This window comes from Pelodiscus sinensis, chromosome 12 (assembly GCF_049634645.1).
Source record: "Pelodiscus sinensis isolate JC-2024 chromosome 12, ASM4963464v1, whole genome shotgun sequence".
Taxonomy (NCBI): Eukaryota; Metazoa; Chordata; order Testudines; family Trionychidae; genus Pelodiscus; species Pelodiscus sinensis.
The window spans coordinates 46,938,485-46,960,646 of record NC_134722.1 but is presented as its reverse complement, the minus strand read 5'-3'; the positions used below and the strand labels follow the sequence as shown (position 1 = coordinate 46,960,646).

The following is a 22,162-nucleotide window of genomic DNA, read 5'->3' as shown; positions in this document are numbered from 1 at the left end:
CTTGGCCAGAGCCTGCACCTGGCATCCCTCCCCCCCGCTCCCTGCCCCAGGGCACAACCCAAACCATCTGCACCCCCCGTCACAGCTCCCTCCCAGGTCACAATCCTCTCCTGCACCCATACTCCCCCCTGTTCCCTTCACCCCAGTCCCTGCCTCCTGTACCCTCTCCATTCATATCATAGCAAAGTGCAGCCCACGACCACTTACCAAATTCTCGGAGCGGCCCCCCCCCTCAAAAATTGTTGCCCAGCCAGGCCCCCGAGAACCAGCCCCTGGCGAGGTCTTTCTGAACTCGCTCCCTGGATCCAGAGAGCTGAAGCGTGGGGCAGGGGAGCAGCGTGGACCCCTAGGCTCAACAACCGCCATGGATTCCCCCGCCCCAGGGCAGCGGGGGCTGGCAATGCCGCGGAGCGGCCAGGGCAGAAGGATGCCGGTGCCGCCTGCGACTCCGAGGACAGCTCTGGTCTCTGCCAGAGGCAGGATCTAGCCGGTGTGTCTCTCAGGCCGCCTCTGCTTGGGCAGAGCTCCCTCGGACCTGCTGCATCCCGGGCACCCATCCCAGCATCTCGCCTGGCGTCGGTCGCTGCTGCTCCTCCGCGCCGCCAGCCCCGTCCATCACGCGCACCGAGCCGGGCTGCACAGGGCTTGCCGGGGGCGGAACCTGGCCGCTAGCCCGGAGCTCCCGTCCAGATGGAAAGAGCCCAGGGCGAGCACGCAGGGCCGGCAGGCGGAGCCAGGTCCAAGTGCTGAGCCCCTTTCGGGCGGGCGAGAGATGCCCCAAGCGGTGGCAGAGGACGGGTGAAGCTGGCCAAGGACTGGGGGAGAGTGAGCTGAGCCTGCCGAGTCAGGGTACGGGGGAGACCTGCACGTCGGGGCTCCGAAAGGAGGGCCTGGCCCTCACCCACCTCCCAACGTCCCCAGCAAGGCAGCGCCGGTTACCTGTTGGCCATGCTGTTCCTGGTCTCCCTGGTGATGTCGGGGGCCGCCGGCCAGGGCTGGCCCATGCCGCTGCCAGCAGAGGCGTTTTCCTGAGTTAAGGCCGTCTCCAGGAGGGAGGGCGCGGTCAGCCGGTCCACCTCGGCGGAGGCCATGTCCAGGGCGTGCGGGCTGTGCTCGGGGCCAGGCCGGCTGCGCGGCGACAGCAAGTGCAGGGCCGAGGCGGCCGAGGCCATGCTGTCGGCATGGGGGCTGGGCTCCAGCCCCTCGGCCGGGGGGGCGGCAAAGCCGCGCGGCAGGGTCTCCGAGGCGATCTCCGGGATGTCCTGCGACAGGGCCGTGGAGGCCGAGGAGATGACGTCCGGGGAGCGCTCGCGGGTGGGGGAGGCCTGGGCGACGGCGAGCGGCTCCGCGTCCTGCCGCTCCAGAGCCAGGGGCGGGTTGGCCGGGGGGACCTGAGCGACAGACACCAGCCGACGGTCAGCGGGACGCCGCACGGACCCAGGGCGGGCAGCCTCGGGGAGCGGCAGAAATGCCCCCCTGTGCCTTCCCACAGGAGCCGGGCCCGCCTTTGCCTCTCCAGACCCTCCTGCCCCCCGGCGTCCTGGGCCGAGTCAGGGCTTGCAAACACTCCAGCACCTAACCAGCTGCACGTGACTCCCCCCACAGCTGCCTGCAGGACCGGGTCTACGATTTCTCTCACCGAAAAGGCAGGACGGTTCCAGGGCCAGCACGCCCGGCTCCCCGGGCCCCGCTGAAGAGTCAGAGCGACGGTCCCCAAGGGCACCTAGCAGCTCCGGAACTGACCCCGTGGAGGCTACGTCCTGCTTCCCTGTGTGCCGCTGGCTGGGATCAGTTGCGGGCTCTTTCCCGCAGCAGCAGATTCTGCCGCGCCACTCAGATTTCAGGGGAACGCAATCCGGGCCTGGGCACAGCGTCTGGCAGCTCCCTGGGCTCCCCCCCTCGGCCACAAGGTCTCCTAGCTGGGGAGACCGCGTGAAGCCAACGATGAAACCGGAGGAGTGACCCTGCACTAGAGAAGCCCCCATTTTCAAAGCCAAGCTGCGCGGCTTCCACGGAGAGGCGGTCTTGCTCTGTGCCTGCCCGGGTGCCCAGCTGGTGGAGCTGCGACCCTGGGCCGGCCTGGCCAGGAACCAGGGCTGCCAGCTGGCCTGGGCCCGCTGTGCACTGCAGCCGGCAGGAGCAGGGACAGGAAGGGGAGCTCCCCCGGAGCAAAGCGAGAGGGGACGTTGGGCGCCGGGGCCTCACCGGGAGGGGAGCCTTTGGGGCCAGCTTGTCAGGGAGTCCCGGGAGGAGGATGGCGTGGTTCCTAGGACTCGTCTGGAGGCTGCTGCTACTGCTGCTCAGCGTGAGGCTGGCGTCCAGCTGGATCTTTGGGCTCAGAGCCAGGTCTTCAGGCGGCCTGGAGGCGGAGATGGGCCCCAGAGGTCTCAGACACCCGGTAACTGAGCTCCGGGGCCCGATGTGCTCCGGCCGCTCCGGCTCGGCTTACCTGGGCACGGCGGGGTCGCTGACGGACGCGCTGCTCAGGGCTGTGACGGAGGTGAGGGAACTCACGCTGCTGCCTGGCAGCCCGGCCACCTAGCGCAGACACAGAGCAGTGCCCTGAGGCGGGGGGCTCTGTCCCCGAGCAACTCCCGGCCCCTCCTTGCTGCACCGGAAGCCCGCTTGCGGCAGCCCCCCCCAGGGAACCCAGGCAGGAAACCTCGAGGAGCCAGGCTCTTTGGCCCAAGAGCTGGGGTTTCCAGGTGGCCCTTCTGTACGCCAGCTGCCTAAGAGCCCTGGGCACGGCCTCTGCCTTGTACCCTGGATCCGCTGGACGCGAGCGCCGTCCCCCCGCACTCCTCACTGCCCCCCCACCGGCTACCTGCTGAAGGGATGTACTCGGGGTCATGAAGGCATCCGGGGTCATCAGCTTGGGCTTGGCGTCGTTGGCGAGGGCGAGGAAATCGACGGGCACAGGCAGGTCCACGATGCGCCGCAAGTCTGGCTGGGAGCCGTGCACCGAGCCCTTCTCCGAGCCCAGCCCGTCCGCGCCCAGGTCAGCCAGGGGGTCTGCAAAGGCTGCCGAGAGAGGGCCAGAAAGTCCCTCTGAAGGAGGCAGACAGGGCAGGGGGGTTACGCCGGCACGGGAGTGCTGCCCCCACAAATGGGCAAATTGACCCATATCTGGGGGGTGAGCGGGCCAGGCTGGGGGTGGGGCAAAGCTGCTGCGTGCGGGGACAGCTGCCCCCTGCTGCCAGGCAGTTCCTAGCCAGCAGGTGCCACCCTCCCCACCCCCAGCCTCACTGCTCCAGGGACCTGCTCCAGGGCCCGTGGGGTGAACCAGCCCCTGGTCGGACCAAGCGCCTGGCTCCTTCCTGCCACCACTGCCTCCGGCTGGGCTGGCCCCCAGCAGCCCGGCCAGGAGCCCAGCCCCGCATGTGTCATAGCCCCTGCACGGCGCTGGCCTCAGCTGCGCTCGGGATTTCCAGCTGGTTTGCACAGACCCTACTGGTCCCCAGGCAGGGCACTGAGCCCCCTCTGCACCCCCACCCGCCCTAGGCCCTGCCCCCAGGCACCGTCTCTGCTGAGCCCCCTCTCTGCTGGGGTAGCCAGACCTCCTGAGGGCAGGTTCCCTGGTGCTTAACCCCTTGCTGCCTGTGCTGGAGCCAGGGGACAAGCAGCAGTGCGGAGGGTTCGCAGCCTCTCCCCACTGGGCGGGCAGTGGCTGCCTCTAGCCACAGGGAAGGAGAGAAGAGGAGCAACAGGCCACGTTCCCCCTGCCTCACTCCTGCCCCTTCTGCTGGGAACAGCTCCCGCCCCCCCGGCCAAGAGGCTGCTGCTGACCCCAACAGGGCCTGGGGAAGGCGTGTAAGTAAACGGATCCAGGGCAATCCAGAGCCCAGCTGTGCCGTGCCGCTGCCACGGGGGCCCAGGCGCCGCGCTGCTCCTGGGAACGTGGGCGCGGCCCCGCTCACCTTGCCCCAGGGCGCCAGGTGTCCGGAGCTCAGCCGAGGGCCGCCAGCGGGCTCCGGCCAGCAGCCCCGGGCGCGGGGACTCACCGAAATCCTCGTGGGTGCCGTGGGCCGGGAGCGGCGCGGCCAGGTCCGGGCTGTGCAGTGGCTGGAAGCGGATCTGCACGTCCTGCAGGGCCCTGCAAGGAGCCGGCCCGCGGGGTTAGCGCAGCCTGGGGCGCGGAGCCGCCCGCAGGCAGGTTCCAGGCGGGGCCAGCGGGCGCTGCCGCCCCCTGCGACCCTGAGGGCCAGCCGGCCAGCGCGCCCGCCGCGTACTCACTTGGTGTGGACGCAGAACAGCTTGATGAGCACCCCCGCGGCCGATTCCACAGCCCCAGCCCCCTGGGCGCCTTCTGGAACAGACAAGGAACACAGCGTGGGCTGAGCCCGGGGCCCGGCACGGTCGGGGGGGCAGGGTCTCGGGCGTGGTCGGATCCGAGCCCCTCGCCCCCGTTCTGACTCTGCCCCAGCGTTAATCCAGCTGGCTCGTGCCCAGGGGCTGACCCCACACAGCTGCCAGGGGAACGGCCTCTCCGCTGCCCCGAGGGCGAAACGGAGGGTCCCGGCAGCAGTTACGCAGCCATCCTAAGCCCAGCGCCCGAGTCCGTCGTCCTCCCTTCGGAGCCGGGCTGCCCGACTCGCCCTCTCCGAGTCCGGCTGGGTCTCGCCAGCAGCCCCCTGGACAGGCAAGGCAGCGCCGGCTGGCAGGAAGCAAGGGCCAGCTGCCCCGGCTGCTCACCAGTGCTCAGGCTGTCGCTTTCCTCCTCCGCCGGCAGGACCTCCGTGTGCCGCAGCCGGCAGCGGCTCACCGCCTGGATGCCGAAGCTCAGCACCGGGTGGGTGAGGAGGAACTCCGAGATGGAGCTGAAGTAAGCTCTGCCCTCCTCCTGGTTCTGCATCAGCTCCATCACGTACAGGACCTGGAAGGAGAGGACCGTTTCTACCAGCTGCCGAGGCAGCACCCGCCGACTCCTCCGGCTAGCGACAAATGAACAGTTTTATTGGCTTTAAAAAAAAGACACTTCAATCCCGCCCTGCGAACTCGGCCTCCTCGCCTCGCCCCTGCAGCCCTCAGCAGAACGAGCCGCCCGCCCCCGGGCCTGCTATCTTCGCCCAAGGTAGCCGGGCTGGAGCCCAGCATAAGCCGCAATTTCATGGGCTGTCCAGAAATCGGGCAGCCCGATGCCGTCTCCCCTCCCCCCCCCCCCAGCACAGGCTGGCCCGAGGGATAGGACAGAGGTCTATAAAATCATGACAGGTGAGGAAAGAGAGTCAGGAAAAGTTATTTATTTATTCCCACAATACAAGAACGAGGGGTCACCCAATGAAATGACGAGGTAGCAAGGTTAAAAGAAACAAAAGGAAGTTTTGCTTCACACAGCGCACAACCTGTGGAACTCCTTGCCAGAGGATGTGGTGAAAAAGCGGATAATTGGGTAACCATGTAACTGCTGAAAATCTCTGCGGTTACGTGCTGCGGCTCTGCAGTAGAAGCTTTCTAAAGCCAGGCGGCCCAAGGGTTATAAAAGCTTTATACTTGGGAGCCCACGGCGCAGGGCAGCAGCTGGCTCCTGGGGAGCCGGTGCACACAATGAGCCAGCTTTTAAGCCGGTTCTCACCACGCTCCCAAGGAGCCGGCTGCAGGTTCTGATACAGTGCAGGGGCCGGGAGCGGCCCGTAACCATCACAGTAACCTGCTTATCGAGTACCCGTTGAAACGGTCACACGATGACATCTCTGCTGTGCGCTCCGTTCCGGCCTAGGCTACCCTGGCTGCTACCTCGTCAGCTGGCAGGGGGAGAGCACGGACACTGTGGTGATTAGCACGCGCCCCCCATGAAAAACCCTGGGCGTGAGACCAAGATCACTCCCCCTGCCACCGCCCGCTGCCGTTTGAACACAAGCCGCTGTGTGCGGGGCCCTGCCCTGACAGAGATCGGGAGGAGGGGCTAACGCTGGAGCAAAAGCGGGTCTGAGACCCTTGGCTCTCGGCCAGACCATTCCAGCTCTCGGGGGCCGGCTGCCTTTGCAAACGAGAGCTTTTTCCGTGACTCTCAGCAGCATCCCCGAGCCTCCACCTAGCCTCCTGCGGTCAGCGCCCGCAGACCCGGTACCACTTCCCACCTGAGCGTGAAACGGCTCGGGCCAACGTGGCCCTTTTCCGCAGGGGGCACGGCCAGCCCGGACGAGTGCCCGGGAGACCCGATCCCCCCAGCCCGGCCGGCGGGAGCCACCTACTTTTCTCTGCACGTCGCTGAGGATCAGGTATTCGGCGGAGAGGTCCAGGCAGGCTTTCAGGCTGGGGGGGACACTCATGGAGCTGAAGATGTCAGGGGAGAAGCTGGGTTCCGCAGCGGGAGAGAAGACACACAAGCGAGAGCCGTGAACCCCTCTGGCATGAGGGCGCCAGGTCGGTCGGAGGAAGAATGCCGGGATCACGCGCCCGGAGAGCAGCTGGGCACAGCGCAGGGTAATCAGACCGCGCTCGGCTGGGAGGGAGACTCCCAAGCTGGCTCTCGCGTCCCCCGGGACCCCAATCGCCCAGACCGACAGCCGCTCTCGGCGGTGGCTGGCCCCCGCAGCGCTAAGCAGACACAGCGACGAGGATCCTAACGGGTCTGCAAACTCTGCTCGGACAAACCCTCCCTCTCGGCGGCAGGCCCTGGGGTACCACCACCCACCGGATAGTTTGCAGGCAGGTCCAGGACACGGTGCACCACATCTTCAGCTCCCGGTTCTGATCCGCTCCGGTGATGAGAAATCTCCAGAAAGGAACCCTGCAGGCCCGACAGACGGGAAGGAAAGCTGGCAGAGCGCAGGGCCCCTCCCGCACGCAGCGCCGAGGCGGCCTACAGCCAAACTTGGCCTGGCACGTCCCACGCTCCCCGGGCAGGCTAGAACGGGGCATGCCTTCGGAGGCCCGGCTCTCCAGGGAAGCAGCAGGACCCCAGCCCATGTCAGAAAAGGCCATACGTAGGAGCCGGGGGAAGCGGACGCGAGCGTGTGGTCCAACCTAGCAGCACTTGCATTGGTGAGTTTCCCCGCCACAACGCTGCACGGCCCTGGGGAGCCTCAGCTGCTCCCAGGTCAGAGACCACTCTCTGCCTACAGGCACTGTCTGCCAGCGGCGTAGGGACACTAGCACCCCTGGGTGGGCTCCGATTTAGGGTGGGTGGGCAAGGACAGGGAGAGGGGGCAGGAGCCATGAGGGCCACCTCTCCCCACCTCCAGCATCACAGCTGGGGAGTGGGATTAGGGGCTTGCCCCACCTGTGCGGGGGAGCCAGGGGTGGCCATGGGGGAATCTCCCTGTGGCTGGCGCACTGGAAGGGCAGAACCGGGCAAGTCCTGGATCCTGCTCCTTGGCAAGATCACCAGGCCGGCTGGGGAGACGGTGGGCAGGCCTGGGTCAGAAGTGGGGGGCGTTGCACCCCCGTGGCTACGCCACAGCTGGCCACTTGGCGGAGCACGGTGTGTGCACACGCAACGCGATTGCAAGGCTCTGGTCTCAAAGCCGCAGAGCTGGGGGCCGGCTCCGCCCTGCAGCTCCCAGGCCGGCACCGGGACTTACTCCGGGTCTTGTTTCTTGTGGTTATCGCAGAAAAGCAGGCAGGAGAGCGGCCTGCCCTCGTGGGGCTTCCATTCGTGCAGGCACCTAGGAGAGACCCAGACAGGAGGTGACACGTACACCCAGCCCAGCAGAAACACAAGGGCCCTGCAACAGCGCGGGACCAGGCCCCAGTAATCAGCCTGACCAAGAGGTACCCCCAACGGCCGCTGCCTGGCTTGCGTGGGACCAGTCCGGCGGCCCACGGAGCAGCGACTGTGTCCTCGAAAGTACCACAGGGAGGGACCCCCTCAGCTCTCTATGGCCACGGGAAAAGCATGTGGAAGTTCCCTCCGCCACGGCCCCGTGCAAGGCCCCCCCCTCCGCCACGGCCCCGTGCAAGGGCCCCCCCGCCACGGCCCCCTCTCTGCCACGGCCCCGTGCAAGGCCCCCCCCCGCCACAGCTGCCTCTCTGCCACGGCCCCGTGCAAGGGCCCCCCCTCCGCCACGGCTGCCTCTCTGCCACGGCCCCGTGCAAGGGCCCCCCCCTCTGCCATGGCTGCCTCTCTGCCACGGCCCCGTGCAAGGGCCCCCCTCCGCCACGGCTGGCTCTCTGCCACGGCCCCGTGCAAGGGCCCCCCCCCTCCGCCACGGCTGCCTCTCTGCCACGGCCCCATGCAGCCCCCTCCCGCCACAGCCCCGTGTAGGGCCCTCCTCCCTGCCATGGCCACCCCTCTGCTAAGGCCCTGTGCAGCCCCTCCCGCCCCCCACCCCGCCACGGCCCCGTCCAGTATATGGGCAGAGCTTCCTTCTCCAGGGAGAACCAGTGAACTGTGCCCAGCACCAAACGGATTCCTCCCTTCCTCATTTTTGGAAGTACCGAGCACACCCGACCCAGCTCAGCACTTCCACAACGCTCTGCAGTAAGATGCGCCCGGGACAGTTGCCCCCAGGGTCTCCCTCCTGCTGCAAGAAGGAATCGGACAAGGCACCCCCAAGGGTGAACGTCTCTGTCCCAGCCCCCCTCCCTTCTTTTCTGCTTCTTCCGTTACCGTGGCTCGTCTTGCCCCTCTATGTAGATCTGCCAGAATTTGACGTAGCCGTCGTGGCTGGCTGTGGCCAAGACCGTCCCGTCCGGAGAGAGAGCTCCCTCGCTGAGGCACTAAACGGGGGACAGGAAAGCAAGCCAGTTATCCCATGTTTCCTCAGGATGCAGAAAGCGGGAGGCTCCCGGGGCTAACGATGCGCCGGGGAGTGAAAGCAACGAGCTGATTAGCTCCCTATTAACGAAACAACAAAACATGGTTCCCCCCCAGTTAATTAACATGCAGCTAGTTAAACTTGCCGGGTTGGTGCAGGTAGGTGAGGTCTAGACATTCGTACGAAGAGCACGTTTCATTTGAATTCCACGTCTACAGTCAGTAATGTCTCCACCCCAGCACCCGCTCTGGTTCCCGCGTGCGCTAGGAGCGACGTGGCTAGAACCACGCACGTTCTGGAACTGCGCGGTCGGAACGTGAAACCGCCTGCCGTTCCAATCCTGCCGAAGGCTGCATGCCACGCAGCGTGCGCTCCCCTTAGCCGGCTGGAAACTGCCAACGAAAACAGCGTCCGCAGGCTCCATAAAGCAAGGACACACCCAGCCAAAGGGGACGGCTCACCTGCTACAAAAACGGCCCTGGAGTACGGACACTGAAAACACACCATGTGTTGAGATGCAAGGACATGCAGGTGCACCAGGCCCGAGTCCAGAGATGTGTAGGAAGCAGCGTCCGTTGGCCTGCCTCTGTGCAGCTCTCGTGCTCTGAGCTGAGGGTGTAAAGGGCCTGTCCGGTTCTCTCTCCCGCCTCAAAGCCGGTTCTGGTCTGCCCCAGAGGGGACGGAGGGCGGGCAGCGGGCTAGACAACCACCAAACAGTGACAAAACCAACCGCCACTTCTTCTGGGAGGGCTGGTCCCTCTGCGTATGCCACGCGGGATGGAGGAGCAAGCGGCAGTCGAACAGGCGGTGGGGGCGAGGACCCCGAAGGGACGGCTGGCGCGCTGCTGTCCCCACAGCGGGATCTGTAGAGGTGCCAAAGCATCCTGGTCTTCCCTATCTGTCTGGAGTAGAGGCATGTCCTGCAGGGCCACTGCAGAGGTGGCTGATGTTCTGGGGGCATGGGCCGAGGGACGGGACCGTGAGGTGCTGGTAGCAAAGGATAACGCAGCCGGAGAGACCTTTCGGGGTCCGCACAGAGAGCGCGGGGCCTTGATCTCTCTGCACCAGTAACCGAGGGTCTAGGTGTCTACGTGCTTTTGTTCTGTGCAGACTAAAGGCCGGTGCACACTTCAGCGAGCCGACGGCTCGAGTCCTGTGAAACGTGGGGGAATTCTGGCTGGGGGGCTGAGGCCGTCTCGGCGCGGAAGATGCCGACGGTGGGTCTGCCAGCTCACGGACCCTTCCGGCTGCTGTGGCGGAAGGCACCTTTCGCCAAGAAGAGGGGACAGCCTACGTGGCGCAAGGGACGCTGGCTGAGAGTGGCAAGAACCAGGCGGGTGTTCCCGGGAACCTGCGCTTCGCCAGCAGCAGGAACGACCTAAGTCATCGTGGAGCGAGTCAAGACAGCGCGGTTCTCGGTAGGGGGATGAAAAGCACCGACTGCGCCGAACGGCACCGGCAGGGAACTAGCAGAGACCTGACGTCGGGAGGCAGTGCTTCTAAGCCTATTTCTCATTAGGGAGCGCCTCTGTGGCCCATGTTTGTCACGTGGGCCGTATCCACACCATAGTCAGACTGCCTGGGTGGTTCTAAATAAATGAATGGAGATTGCCTAGCTCCTAGAACTGGAAGGGACCTTGAAGGGTCATCGAGTCCAGCCCCCTGCCTTCACAGCAGGGCCAAGTACCATCCCTGACAGATTTTGCCCCAGATCCTAAATGGCTCCCTGAAGGATTGAACTCACAACCCTGGGTTCAGCAGGCCAATGCTCAAACCACTGAGCTAGCCACCCCCCCCCCGGTGTGTTCTGACGTCACATGGGCCACGGCTGTCTGGCACTTGGCGTTTGAGAACCACGGTCCTAAAGGCAGGTAGGTATCCTAGAAGAGAGCCCACTGGACTCTAGAAATAAGTGGTGGACCGTTGTCGTTAGTCGGCACAGAGGCGGTTTCGGCAATGGTGGAGGAGGTGCTGCGGTCTGTAACATTCAGCTAAGGAGGAACTCCTCCTGTGGCTCCCTCGCGGAGGAGAGAGGCCACCTTGAGAGGATGTCCTTGAGAGCGTGGTCCCTGGCACTGGGCTAGGAAGGGCTGACAAACGCAATCCGAGGACGGTAATGAATCCTTTCCAGCACCCCCGTCTGTTGTTAAAGCCGGGTAGGGTGGGCAAATTGGAAAAGGCAGCCTCCAAAAACCAGAGGGGCAGGACGATGCGGCACCCCGATCGAGGGACGCGGGCCTCAACAGTCCCATCAAAAGAACCCCCTGGGTGTGGGTCCAAGTGGGCGGTGGCAGTAGATGCTGCAGGCCTAGCGTACCTGAGCCTTCGAACCCTCTGGTTGGCTGGCGATTCCTGGGCGCACGGGGAGCAAAACTGCTGGGGTGGCTTTGCTCTGGGACGCCCCCTCTTCCGAGCAGGGGCAGACACCCCCAGAGAGCCAATCACTACCCTCGAGTCCTCCGACGACTAGAGGGAACCAGCCATCTTACCCTGGAACAGGCTCACTGTATCCAAGGGTACCGTGCGCCTCTCCAGGGAAACCTGAGCTCCGTAGCTAGGAATCCTGCCTCGGGACCACGGCTGTAGCCACCTCTCTGGATGCTCTTTCTGCAGCCCGGCGAGGGTGCCGGCTGCAAATCTGCCTTCCTCAATTAAGGACTGGAACTGAGCTCTGTCTTCCCGAGGGAGCATCTCCTCAAAATCCAGCCACGAGCCAAGCCCCAGTTAGCTAGAAGGGCCTGCGCGTTGGCGGCTCTAAATCGGAGAGAAGCAGAGAAGATCACTCTCCGGAGGCAGTTGAGCTGCCGGAGCCCTGTCCCACGCGGGGCCACCTGGATCTTTCGGTGCTGCCAGAGAAACAGAGGCCAGGCGCTGTCTCCGCCGCGACGGAGCGAAGCAGAGCGGCCCAGCGGGAGAAGCGTGCCGCCTCCACGATGAGCTCGTGAACCGGGAGGGCTGCTCGACCGGAGCCCAGGACTGGCAGACGTCCAGCAATCCAGGCGGAGGCTCCTCCGTGTCTTCACACGGCATCCGGCGCCAGTGCCTCCCTCGGAGCCAGGCAGAGAGAGGGTCACTGCCTCTTCTGGGGAAACTGAGGAAGATGCAGCCGCAGTGGGACTAGCCAGATCCGGTTCCATGCCGTTTCCGCGTACCCCCACGGAGCCAGCTGGGGCTGGCCAGCAGATGGCAGGGAAGGTCACGCACTAGAAGAGAGATCTAAGGGACCCAACGTGATGTGTGTGTGTGTGGGGGGGGGAGGGGCTGTCCACTCTTGTGGCCCTGGATCCACCCTGGTTTTGCGTTCACTGGTTGCCGTGTTGTGCTGGGTGTGATCCCAACTGCCCTGTGCTGGTCTGCAGAGACTGTGTGTGTCTGTGTGTAGTGCCCAGCAGGGTATCGGGGGGGGGGGGAGGGGGGGCTGAGGGGAGGTACCTAGGCCATGGTCCAGCCGGCCTGACACCTGGGCTAGGTGGAGGAATCTGAACAAAGCAAGGGGCGGGGCGGCCTGGGGGCAGAGTGACCGGTTGTGGGGGAGTGTGGGTGAGTCTCGGCTGGGGGAAGAGAGGCGACTGGGAGCAGGAAGGGGGTTCAGGGCCCCCCCAGAGGGATAAGGCTGTCTGCTCTCGGTGTCTGAGCTCCCACCGCTCCCACGCAGCGCTGTCCCTGAGCACCAATAACCCTTCTACTCTGCCAGCCGACTCAGAGTCCTGCCTGGCTGCGGATGGGGGTGCAGGGTGGAGGGCCCCCCAATGCGCCGTCACACCCAATAACGCGACCTGAAGGGCCGGCAGAGGAGGATCCCTTGGCAGTGGGTACCACGCCTCTTGGGCAGCCCTCTGATCGGCGAGCAAACCTGGCAAGGCGGGTTTTAGCCACGGAAGCTGATGCCCAACTAAACCCGTCGGCCTTTCAGGTGCCCACGCCGCCTCGTTTTTGCAGCTCCCACTAACACGGCGAGCCAGGACTTCTCCGACAAGGACGTGCTCCCCTCTCCCGTCCCGCACTGTCTGCGGGGTGACGGAGGCGAGAGCGCCACAAGAGATGCTGCTGTTGAGAAGACAAAAGGCACAGGGCGCGAATGCCTTTGCCCACGGCGAGGGTCGCCCTGGTAATCCCCACACCTCTAAGGCAGCCACAGAGATCCGCACACAGGCTCCACAGAGGCCGTCGGGCTGGGTACGTAATTTGCCCTTTGACTGTCTCCAGCAGTGGCCGCCTCTAGGGGCCGACACAGGTGGCTTGTGGCTGCTTTGCTTTTAAGCCCTCTTGTCTGTAACCAAACGCAGGGTCACGTGGAGATGCCGGCTCCCCGTCCATCTCCTACCTGCCTACAACGCCCATGCACAGAGACCGCAAGACAATCCCATCCCCTGGACACGGCCGAGCCACGGAACGCTGTTGGGCGAGTTCGGTGACTCGCAGACAAGCCTGACCGGAGAGCGACCGCCCGGCCCCCCCACGACGAACGGCTCAGCGGGTGTCGGTCTTGGGGAAGTGCTCGGTCTTACCAGCCCCACTGGCTTCCGAGGACCCACGGCCATAAGGAGCTACGGGCCCGGGCGCAGCCCACTGGCCTCTGAGGTCACTAAGCCGGGTGACTGTAGGATTACACACGGCAAGAGTGTCAGACCGACAACAGACGGATGAGACCTTCCTTCAACGTTAAGCCACCGTCAGCAGCAGGGCGGCATCGTCACTGGGCTGGGTAACAGTCCGACCCTTTCGAACCGCGAGTCCAGGGAGCTACGGGTTTGAGATGCACCAGAGACCGAAACAGACGCGGCCGGTGCCCCACCTGCCTGTAAGGTTCTTACCGTGCTGTGGCCTTTCACCACAATGAAGCCCTCTTTGACATTGGTCACCTCCACCGGCCAGGAACTGTTGTTGGCTCGGATAATATCCAGATCCCACACCTCTGCCTGGAGGAGAACAAGGGGAGGTGAGTGCATACCTGCAGGCCTGGACTGAGACCCGCTGGCTCCTTCCCACCCTGCTACAGCCCTCAGGCACCCTCTAGTCCCGCTGCCCGGGCAGCCCCGGTCCCCACGCGACGTCCCATCAGTGTTACGCCAACACAGAGCAGCTCTCAGACACAGCAACGAGGCCCCCAGCCACACGCAGCAGCCCCTACGGCCTCGGGCCAGGGATCCCCCGTCTGGTCCCGTATCCTGCCTGGGGAGCGTCAGCCAGGCCCAACAGCTGGGCTCTGAAGTGCGTACAAAGCAAGGGGGCAATCCTCAGCACAGGTGCTCCTTGGTGGTGGGATGCCCTCGGCCTTGAGGCTGGCGGGGGCCCGTCGCGACCAGAATGAAGCCGCCCCGCTTGCCGAGGGCCCCGCCTGCACATCGCGCCTCAGCGTCTGGGCAGGGCGAAGCCCCAGAAGCAGGCGTCCAGCTCGGCCGGTGACTGAAGACCCTGGAGATCAGCTAGACCAGGCCCCGCTCTGGAAGCCAGATTTGCAGCCCAACCGCCTGGAGAGCGTAGCGAGGGGGACTCAGCACGGTGGTGGCCGTGACTTCCGCAGAGTAAGTGGAAAAGGGGAGGCCAAAGCCCAGAACCAGAGAAAAGTGACCTAATCCATCCCACCCAGCCTACCAGCTACCCCCGTCGGTAGATACCACTAGGAGCACCCGAAGGGGTGGACTCCCACCTCTTTCTGCCGGTTCTCCAGATACAAAGCCTCTCTCCCCCCCTTCATTGCATCCTGCTGTTCTTATACTCCACGGGTCGCTTACTCTCCTTGCTCGGCAGTCACACCCCTTCCTTGCCAAGTGCCAAGGGTTTCGCTGTGTCGGGGGACAGTGGCCGGGTGCCTCGGGGCGTACAACCTAAAGCCACGTCAACTTTTTCAACGCCCTACCGCGTTACAGATCTGGGCTGTGCTTGCTGCTCTCAGCCACATCGTAAGCATCGTCTGGCGTGGCTGCTTTCCAGAGGAATCCCTCCAAAGGGATGTGCATTAGCTGCATTCCCGCCCGCTTGTGTCCCACAGTTACATCCGCCTGTAGCTCCAGCCCTAGATTAGTTCTCCACCATATTCCTTGTTCCCAGCTTCTTCCCGTTTTGTGCCACCTGCGCATGTCACTCCCTCCACTGCATCATTGCGGAGCATGGCTGGTAGGACTCTACCTAGCAGCAGCACAGAGGAGACTCTATTCACGTTCCAGGAAAGATGTGGAGGCATTGGAGAAGGTCCAGAGAAGAGCAACACAAAGGATGAAAGGTCTAGAGAACATGAGCTACAAGCGAAGACTGAAAGAACAGGACTTGTTTAAGCTTGGAAAAGAGAAGATCAAGAGGGGACATGAGAGCTGTTTTCAGGTATCTAAAAGGGAGTCACAAGGAGGAGAGAGAAAGATTGTTCCCCTTGGCCTCTGACGACAGGACAAGAAGCAACGGGCTTAAATATCAGCAAGGGAGGTTTGGGTCGGACACTAGGAAAAACTTCTGCCTGTCGGGGGGTTAAGCACTGGAGTAAGTTGCCTGGGGGGTTGTGGAATCTCCGTCGTTGGAGATATCGAAGAGCAGGTTGGATGCACCTGTCAGGGATGGTCTAGAGCAGCAGTTCCCAACCTTTTCCACATGGGGACCCATTTTGACAATTCGGGAAGACTTGGTGACTCGCGGCAATTCAAAAACGGGGGGAGGGGAAGGGCAGAGCCACCTGGGGAGACACCTGGCAACCCTTTTGAAATGGAATGGCGACTCATATTTGGGTCCCGACCCATAGACCGGGAAACCCTGGTCTAGACGGTGCTTGGTCCTGCGGTGAGGGCAGGGGACCGGATTCGATGACTCTCGAGGTCCCTTCCGGTTCTAGGAGTCTACCATTCCGAAGGCGATGCGACTCCTATCCAAGGAACTCACTCTGACTGCTGCTCTACACAGACATTTCGTTTGCAGCAAGCTGAGGTGCAAACGTGCCACGCGCCAGCCTGCTGCCGACGTAGTGCCCCGGGGGCCCTTCCGCGTGCGCACTAACAGTGCCCTTTAGCCTAGTCCTGTCTGCAAGAGACCCAGATCCTCGTTAGCAGGGGACACAGGGACAGTTAGTGGCACCGGAACCGTGCAGGACAGTCACACCCCAGCTTGTGACAATGAAAAGTTTGTGCGGACAAGATTTTTATGTCCGCTCCGGCGAGTATCCCTCAGACCCAGAACCTACATTTTGACGCAGCATTTCATTCGCCACCCTTCCAAGTGAGACTGCAAAGCTACCGCGGAGAGTGGGCGCTGGGGGAGCAGCACATAACCATGTTCACACGCGGCTGTCAGAAGCCTTCTAGAAGAGATGATGCAACTCGGCTGAACATTATTCTTAGCATCTCCCTGGAGTTACTAAGCAGGCAGCTGCACGTAGGCATTTCCCATTGGCACCTAGGCACCACGGTGATGGGAGAAACACCCATGACAGATCTGGGACAATGGCACTTTAGACAGCGAACGTGTATTTCATTCAAACCTCAGTAACATAACAACCCACGGAATGTCTCCCATTTGATCACAATACAGGCAGTCCCTGGGTTACATGGATCCGACTTACATCAGATCCCTACTTACAAACGGGGTGAGGCAACCCCACACTAGCTGCTTCCCCCCAGCAGACCAGGGAGACGCGAAGCTAGCGCCCCCCCCCTCCCAGCAGACCAGGGAGACGCGGAGCGGCTTTTCTCAGCAGACACCTCAGCTTGAGAATAAAGGACTGAGGGAAGTGAGGTGTGGGAGAATAAAACTGAGCTCTGGAGAAATGTTTGGCTAGAGTTTCCCCTACAATATGTACCAGTTCCGACTTACATACAAATTCAACTTAAGAACAAACCTACAGTCCCTATCTTGTACGTAACCCGGGGACTGCCTGTACCTGCTTCAGCTGCGGCCCATGGAGAGCTGGCTGGTCACGTAGAGCTAGAGTTCTGTTTCCATTCACTACAATACTCTGTGCATTTCCTGAGATGCTTTCCCCTGCAGCTGCAGTAATTCTATCCCAGTGGGAAGCAGAGGTGGCCGGAGGACCCTGTGATGGACTCATGGGAGTCACACAAAACGGATTCTCATAAATTGAGATCCACTATGAAGTTTGAACCCTCTGTACCAGATGGTTCAGTCTAAGCCTCCTTCTAGCAAACATGAGGACAAGGGGGATCCAGTGGATCTAGTGTACCTGGACTTTCAAAAAGCCTTTGACAAGGTCCCTCACCAAAGAACCAAACATGATTCTGGGCTGCATTAACAGGTGTGTTGTGAGCAAGACACGAGAAGCCATTCTTCCGCTCTACTCTGCGCTGGTTAGGCCTCAGTTGGAGGATTGTGTCCAGTTCTGGGCACCGCATTTCAAGAAAGATGTGGAGAAATTGGAGGGTCCAGAGAAGAGCAACAAGAATGATGAAAGGTTTAGAGAACATGAACTATGAAGGAAGACTGAAAGAATTTGGGTTTGTTTAGTTTGGAAAAGAGAAGACTGAGAGGAGACATGAGAGCGGTTTTCAGGTATCTAAAAGGGTGTCACAAGGAGGAGGGAGAAAACTTGTTCATCTTGGCCTCTGAGGATAGAACAAGAAGCAATGGGCTTAAACTGCAGCAAGGGAGGTTGAGGTTGGACATTAGGAAAAAGTTCCTGTCAGGGTGGTCAAACACTGGAATAAATTGCCCAGGGAGGTTGTGGAATCCCCATCTCTGGAGATTTAAGAGTAGGTTAGATAAATGTCTATCAGGGATGGTCTAGCCATGAGGGCAGGGGACTGGACTCGATGACCTCTCGAGGTCCCTTCTGGTCCTAGTATTCTATGAAAGGCTCTTGAGCAAAGTCAGCTGACCTGGGGTCAGCGGGAAGGTCCTCTCAGGGACCAGATAAAAGACAGAAAAAGGGGAAATAGAAATGGCCAGTTTTCACAAGGGAGAGAGGTAAATCGCAGGGTTCCCCAGGGGTCTGTATTGGGTCCGGTGCAGTTCAACGTACGTCTAAAGAATCTGGAAAAAGGGGTACAACTGTGAGGTGGCCAAGTCTGCAGATGATACAACATTACTCAAGAGAGGCAAGTCCAAAGCAGATTGCCAAGAGTCACAAAGGGATCTCACCAAACTGGAAGACTGGGCAACCGCAGGACAGATGAAATTCTCCACAAACATGACACACAGAACTGGACCTGTAGAATGAGGGGGCTGACTTGTCTGCTCCCACCCCAGAGAGAGACTGGGAATAGCACTCTGAAAACATCTGCTCAATGCGCCAAGACCGTCGGAAAAGCAAACAAGGTTCGGAACAGTTAGGAAAGGAACAGAGAAGATGGCATTTTTCTAGCATTGCCCCATGAGCTCTGCAGGTTGCGTCAGCAAGAGCCTCTGCCTACTGCAATCCAAGCGAGAGAAAGGGCAGAATCCAGCGGAAAGCCCCCTGATTTGTGCTCCCCACTGTGAATGGAAAGAGGACGAGGCACACAGGACTACCAACACCCCTCGCTGCATACCTACAGCACCCTCCCTCCTACGCCAGCCTCGGTTCATTAGCGAGGGAGGAGTCTGCTATTCCGCCTAGACCATAATCATCACGGGACCGTTCCTTCTTTTGGATCCCCCAAAGGAGGGTTACAATCAATGTTCCCTCGACATTTTTTCCATCCGTGGGTGGGATACACGTCCTATGCACCAACACATGTGCACCACCAACAGGAATACATGGTGTGGGCGCTCAGCTAACCAGCTGGGTGGCACGTGATTCTCCCCTGGGCAGCCGTCCCAGTGCTCAGCTTACAGGGAACACAGATTACAATCTCTCCTGGGACTACAATAGGGGATAATGTTTCAAGTGAGGCTCCTTACCCTGTCCTCGTGCAGCAGTGCCAACGTCTGGCTGGCCTCTTCGCCGCTCTCCTCATTCTCATCTGGGATGAAGGGGCACCAGATGATTCTCCGGAAGTTGTTCAGGGGGGTGCTCTCGGGGCGTTTTATGTTCACCAAGATCTCCTCTCTAATCAGCACGTTAAGGAAGACACGCTGGAGCTCAAACGCAATCCACGCACAGCGGATCCTGGTCGTGTCTAACACTTGCACTGCTTTTGAGTTCTGAATGACTAGCCACAGAAACAAGTTGCAAGGAGCTTGATGTGGGAGGCAGGTCAGATTACCTCCAGGGGCAAGATGGTGACATTTACAAGAGACATGTAGGCTGTGTCTACATCTGTCTACACTGGCCGCAAGTTCTTGCGCAAGTAAACTGATGTTTTAATGTGTGAAACCAGGGCTTCTTGCGCAAGAACGATGATGCTCCCGCTCAGGAATAAGCCCTCTTGCACAAGAGGCCAGTGTAGACAGGCAACAAGAATTTCTCGCGCAAGAAAGCCCTCTGGTTAAAATGGCCATCGGCTCTTTCTTGCACAAGAAAGCGTCTACACTGGCACGGACGTTCTTGCGCAAAAGCACATCTCTAGCGCAAACGCACATACCAGTGTAGACGCTCTCTTCTAGAAGAGTTCTTGCGCAAGATCATGCCAGTGTAGATGTAGCCTTAGATCCTTGTAAGTTTCACTTATTTTCCACCTACAGGAATGGACAGATAGGCAAGGCAGAGAAACATATCGGGGCACCTCAGAGAAACTTCTTTGGGTTTGTAGGGCTGGAAGTGGAGCTGGCTTTGGGTTTTATTATTCCAGCCAGCACTGGGCTATGACTTGAAAAAACAATGGCAAGAGATGGATAAAGCCCATCCCAAACACACAGAGGGATCCAATTCATACACCCCCACATAGAATGTAAATAATTACAAATGCCATGGGCCACACCAGTAATTTTGAAGGAGCTGTACTCATCCCCAAGAGAGGGGAAATTGTGATCCCGATGTATAAAGTAATGTGCTTCCTGGGAACCCTGAGAAATTAGCTCTAATTAGGCACAAGACTGGGAGGTACTAAAAGGTGTCAAATCTCATAGTTCAGCCAATGGAGGAGTAAACCCAGAAAGACTTCAGCCTGCACCGAGATCCCAGCATCCGCCCGCATCCATTACTCCAAGGTATCTAGCGTTAAGGTTTGAATTGTAACTGATCATTTTCTGTGATCCCTACTCAATAAATACATCAGTGCAGCTGCGAGCTGACTGGCTGGCCACCATCACATGATCCTTCACAGGATGAGCAAATGGACTCAGGCCCCGTGGCTGACAAACTCTAAGGGAAACAGGAGATAAACAGGGAGGGAAACCAGATAAAAAGCGGGGGTGGAAAGGCCCTGAAACCGAGCCAGGCTCTGCTGCTGCCTCCCAAATACTACTCGATAAGATACTGGATTTTCCCGTTGTCCATGGCCAGGTGCCAGACAAAGAGGCTGCCGGCCTCGTCCAGGCAGGCCAGCTGGTTGGAGTTGAGGTGGGCGAAAGCCAGGTCTGCCACGCCGCCCGTGAAGCCTTTCAGCAAGGTCCGTTCGGCAGTGCTGATGCTCAGCACCCGCACCATGGCGGAGCCGTTGTTGGCACCTGCCGAGAACACAAAGGAGAGACGTCACCACCCGGCGCGGCTCTTTCCTCTGGGCTCAGACGCTACCTTCCGGTTTCCCCCCGGCCCCAGCCTGGCCCGCCAGGCACACACAGTGCTGTTCGGGGGCGAGCCTGTTCCTTCGCGTGTTTTTCTTTAATGACAGAATAGCTCTTAATTGAAGCACATCTGCTCATCCCGAGTCTGGGCCCCTCTCTGTCTCGGGGAGTGTCTGTGCTTACCCAGGCTGTTTACAGAGTTACCCTGGAGAAGCAGCCACCTTCCAGCGGGATGGAGTCAGGTCTTGTGACGTAGCGGGTGTGCGGTTCACTCTTGTGGCCCTGCATCCACTCTGGTTGGGCAGTCACTGGTTGCTGTGTGACCCTACTGGCCTATGCTGGTCTGCAGGGACTGTGTGTGTGTGTCTGTCTGCAGGGTCCAGCAGGGGATGGGCCCTGAGGGAAGGCATGTAGGCACGGCCCAGCCGCCTGACACCTGAGCTAGGTGGTGGAACCTGACACAAAGCAAGGGGTGTAGCCACCTGGGGTCTGAGGGATGAGCTGCTGGGGGTTGGGGCAGGCTGGGCAGAGGGAGGCGTGAAGGAAGCAGACTAGAGTCCAGACCGGGGGGTGGGGGGGGTTCAGGGGCCTGTGAAGCCCTTCCCCCCAAGAGAACTAAGGCTCTGCCCTGGCTCCTATGACAGCGCTGAGTCTGCGCTGTATCTCCGAGAAGCAAATCAACCTTCTATTCTACGGCGGGACCGAGAGTCACATCTGGCTGCGGACGGGGTGCAGGGTCGGGAGGCTCCCCGACGCACCGTCACAGGTCTCTATAGCTCCCGGCTCTGGCCCGGCTTATCGACTCCGTTCAATTTCAGGCAGCCCCACATCCAGAGCAACCAGGAGCAGCGTCTGCAGCGACTAACTCACATACACAGACCCCTTCGTGCTGGCCTGGAAGACTGCAACTCCCTACACCGCGCCCGAGCTTTCCCGGATCTTGGGGTTTCACTGCCCCCCTCCCACAGGGCGCGGCCCCCCTTTTCCTGGGCCGGCGTCTGGACTTAAGGACAGAGCTAATCCTAGCGCAACCTCCTAGCCGCCCCTCACTGCTCGGCTCCTCCAGGTCTCACCCTTCTAACTCCTCGGCTCCTCCTGCCCCTGGGGCTCCATCCGACTCTTAGCGTGTCAATCCACCTGTTCGTGCCGCTCCAGCCCCGTCCCTACTCTAGTGCTGACCAACCAGTCGATCGGGATCTACGGGACCATCCTGGAGCCTCTGACAGGGGATCCTGCCTGGTTTGGCCAAAAGTCTGTCAAGTGCCAGCGCTTCAGCTGCCCCTCCCTGGGAGCCTACTGCTTGCTGGGCAGGGCAGGGAAAGGAGGGCGCTGATGTCAGGATGCCTCCTCCCACCCTGTATCCTGTCTTCACAGAGCAGAGGGGGGTACAACAGCATTTGGGAGGGAGTTTGCTGGCTGCTTTTGAGAGTGGTGCAGGCCCAGGTCAGGGGTGAGCCTGCCTTACCCCCACTCACCTGAGGTGAGCAGTGTCCAGCTGGAGCCAGCTCCGATCCCCTGCCCCAGTCATGAACCCCCTTCTGCACCCCATGCCCCATCCTCGCCCTGAGCTCCCAAGACCCACACTCCCTTACAGAGCCTGAGCCCCCTCCAGCACCCAAACCTCTGCCCCCGGCTCAGCTCAGCGCCCCTCTCACACTCCAAATCCCCAAGACTAGAGCCTGTGCCCCAACTCTCTGCCCCAGCCTGGTGAAAGGGAGGGAGGACGGGGGAGGGAGGAAGGATGGAGTCAGCAGGGGCGGGTCCTGGGAGAAGAGGCATGAAAGAGGCGGAGCCAGGGGATTTGGGTTTGGGGTAGATCTTGGATTGCACTTAATTCAAAAAGTGATCTCGTGCTTAAAAAGGTTGGAGACCACTGCCCTACTCCCAAGGTTGTCCGACTCACAACGCCGCCCTGGCCGGGAGAACGAGAAACTGGGAGCATC

General features: G+C 61.2%; 1 protein-coding gene across 2 annotated transcripts in view; it reads right to left on the bottom strand.

Annotated features, from left to right (window-relative positions):
* Nucleotides 1-22,162, bottom strand: part of EDC4 (enhancer of mRNA decapping 4) — a 43,079-nt gene that overhangs the window by 10,121 nt on the left and 10,796 nt on the right. The window contains exons 5-18 of one of the 2 annotated variants that reach the window (XM_075940519.1): nt 19,973-20,162; nt 18,516-18,663; nt 13,514-13,618; nt 8,552-8,661; nt 7,524-7,607; nt 6,635-6,730; nt 6,192-6,294; nt 4,693-4,873; nt 4,234-4,306; nt 4,002-4,093; nt 2,825-3,048; nt 2,450-2,538; nt 2,206-2,359; nt 940-1,391 (exon numbers count right to left, since the gene is read on the bottom strand). In XM_075940519.1, the coding sequence (XP_075796634.1) occupies nt 940-1,391; nt 2,206-2,359; nt 2,450-2,538; nt 2,825-3,048; nt 4,002-4,093; nt 4,234-4,306; nt 4,693-4,873; nt 6,192-6,294; nt 6,635-6,730; nt 7,524-7,607; nt 8,552-8,661; nt 13,514-13,618; nt 18,516-18,663; nt 19,973-20,162 (2,101 nt within the window). The remainder of the gene's footprint in view (nt 1-939; nt 1,392-2,205; nt 2,360-2,449; nt 2,539-2,824; nt 3,049-4,001; nt 4,094-4,233; nt 4,307-4,692; nt 4,874-6,191; nt 6,295-6,634; nt 6,731-7,523; nt 7,608-8,551; nt 8,662-13,513; nt 13,619-18,515; nt 18,664-19,972; nt 20,163-22,162) is intronic. The other variant, XM_075940520.1, reaches the window with a different exon arrangement.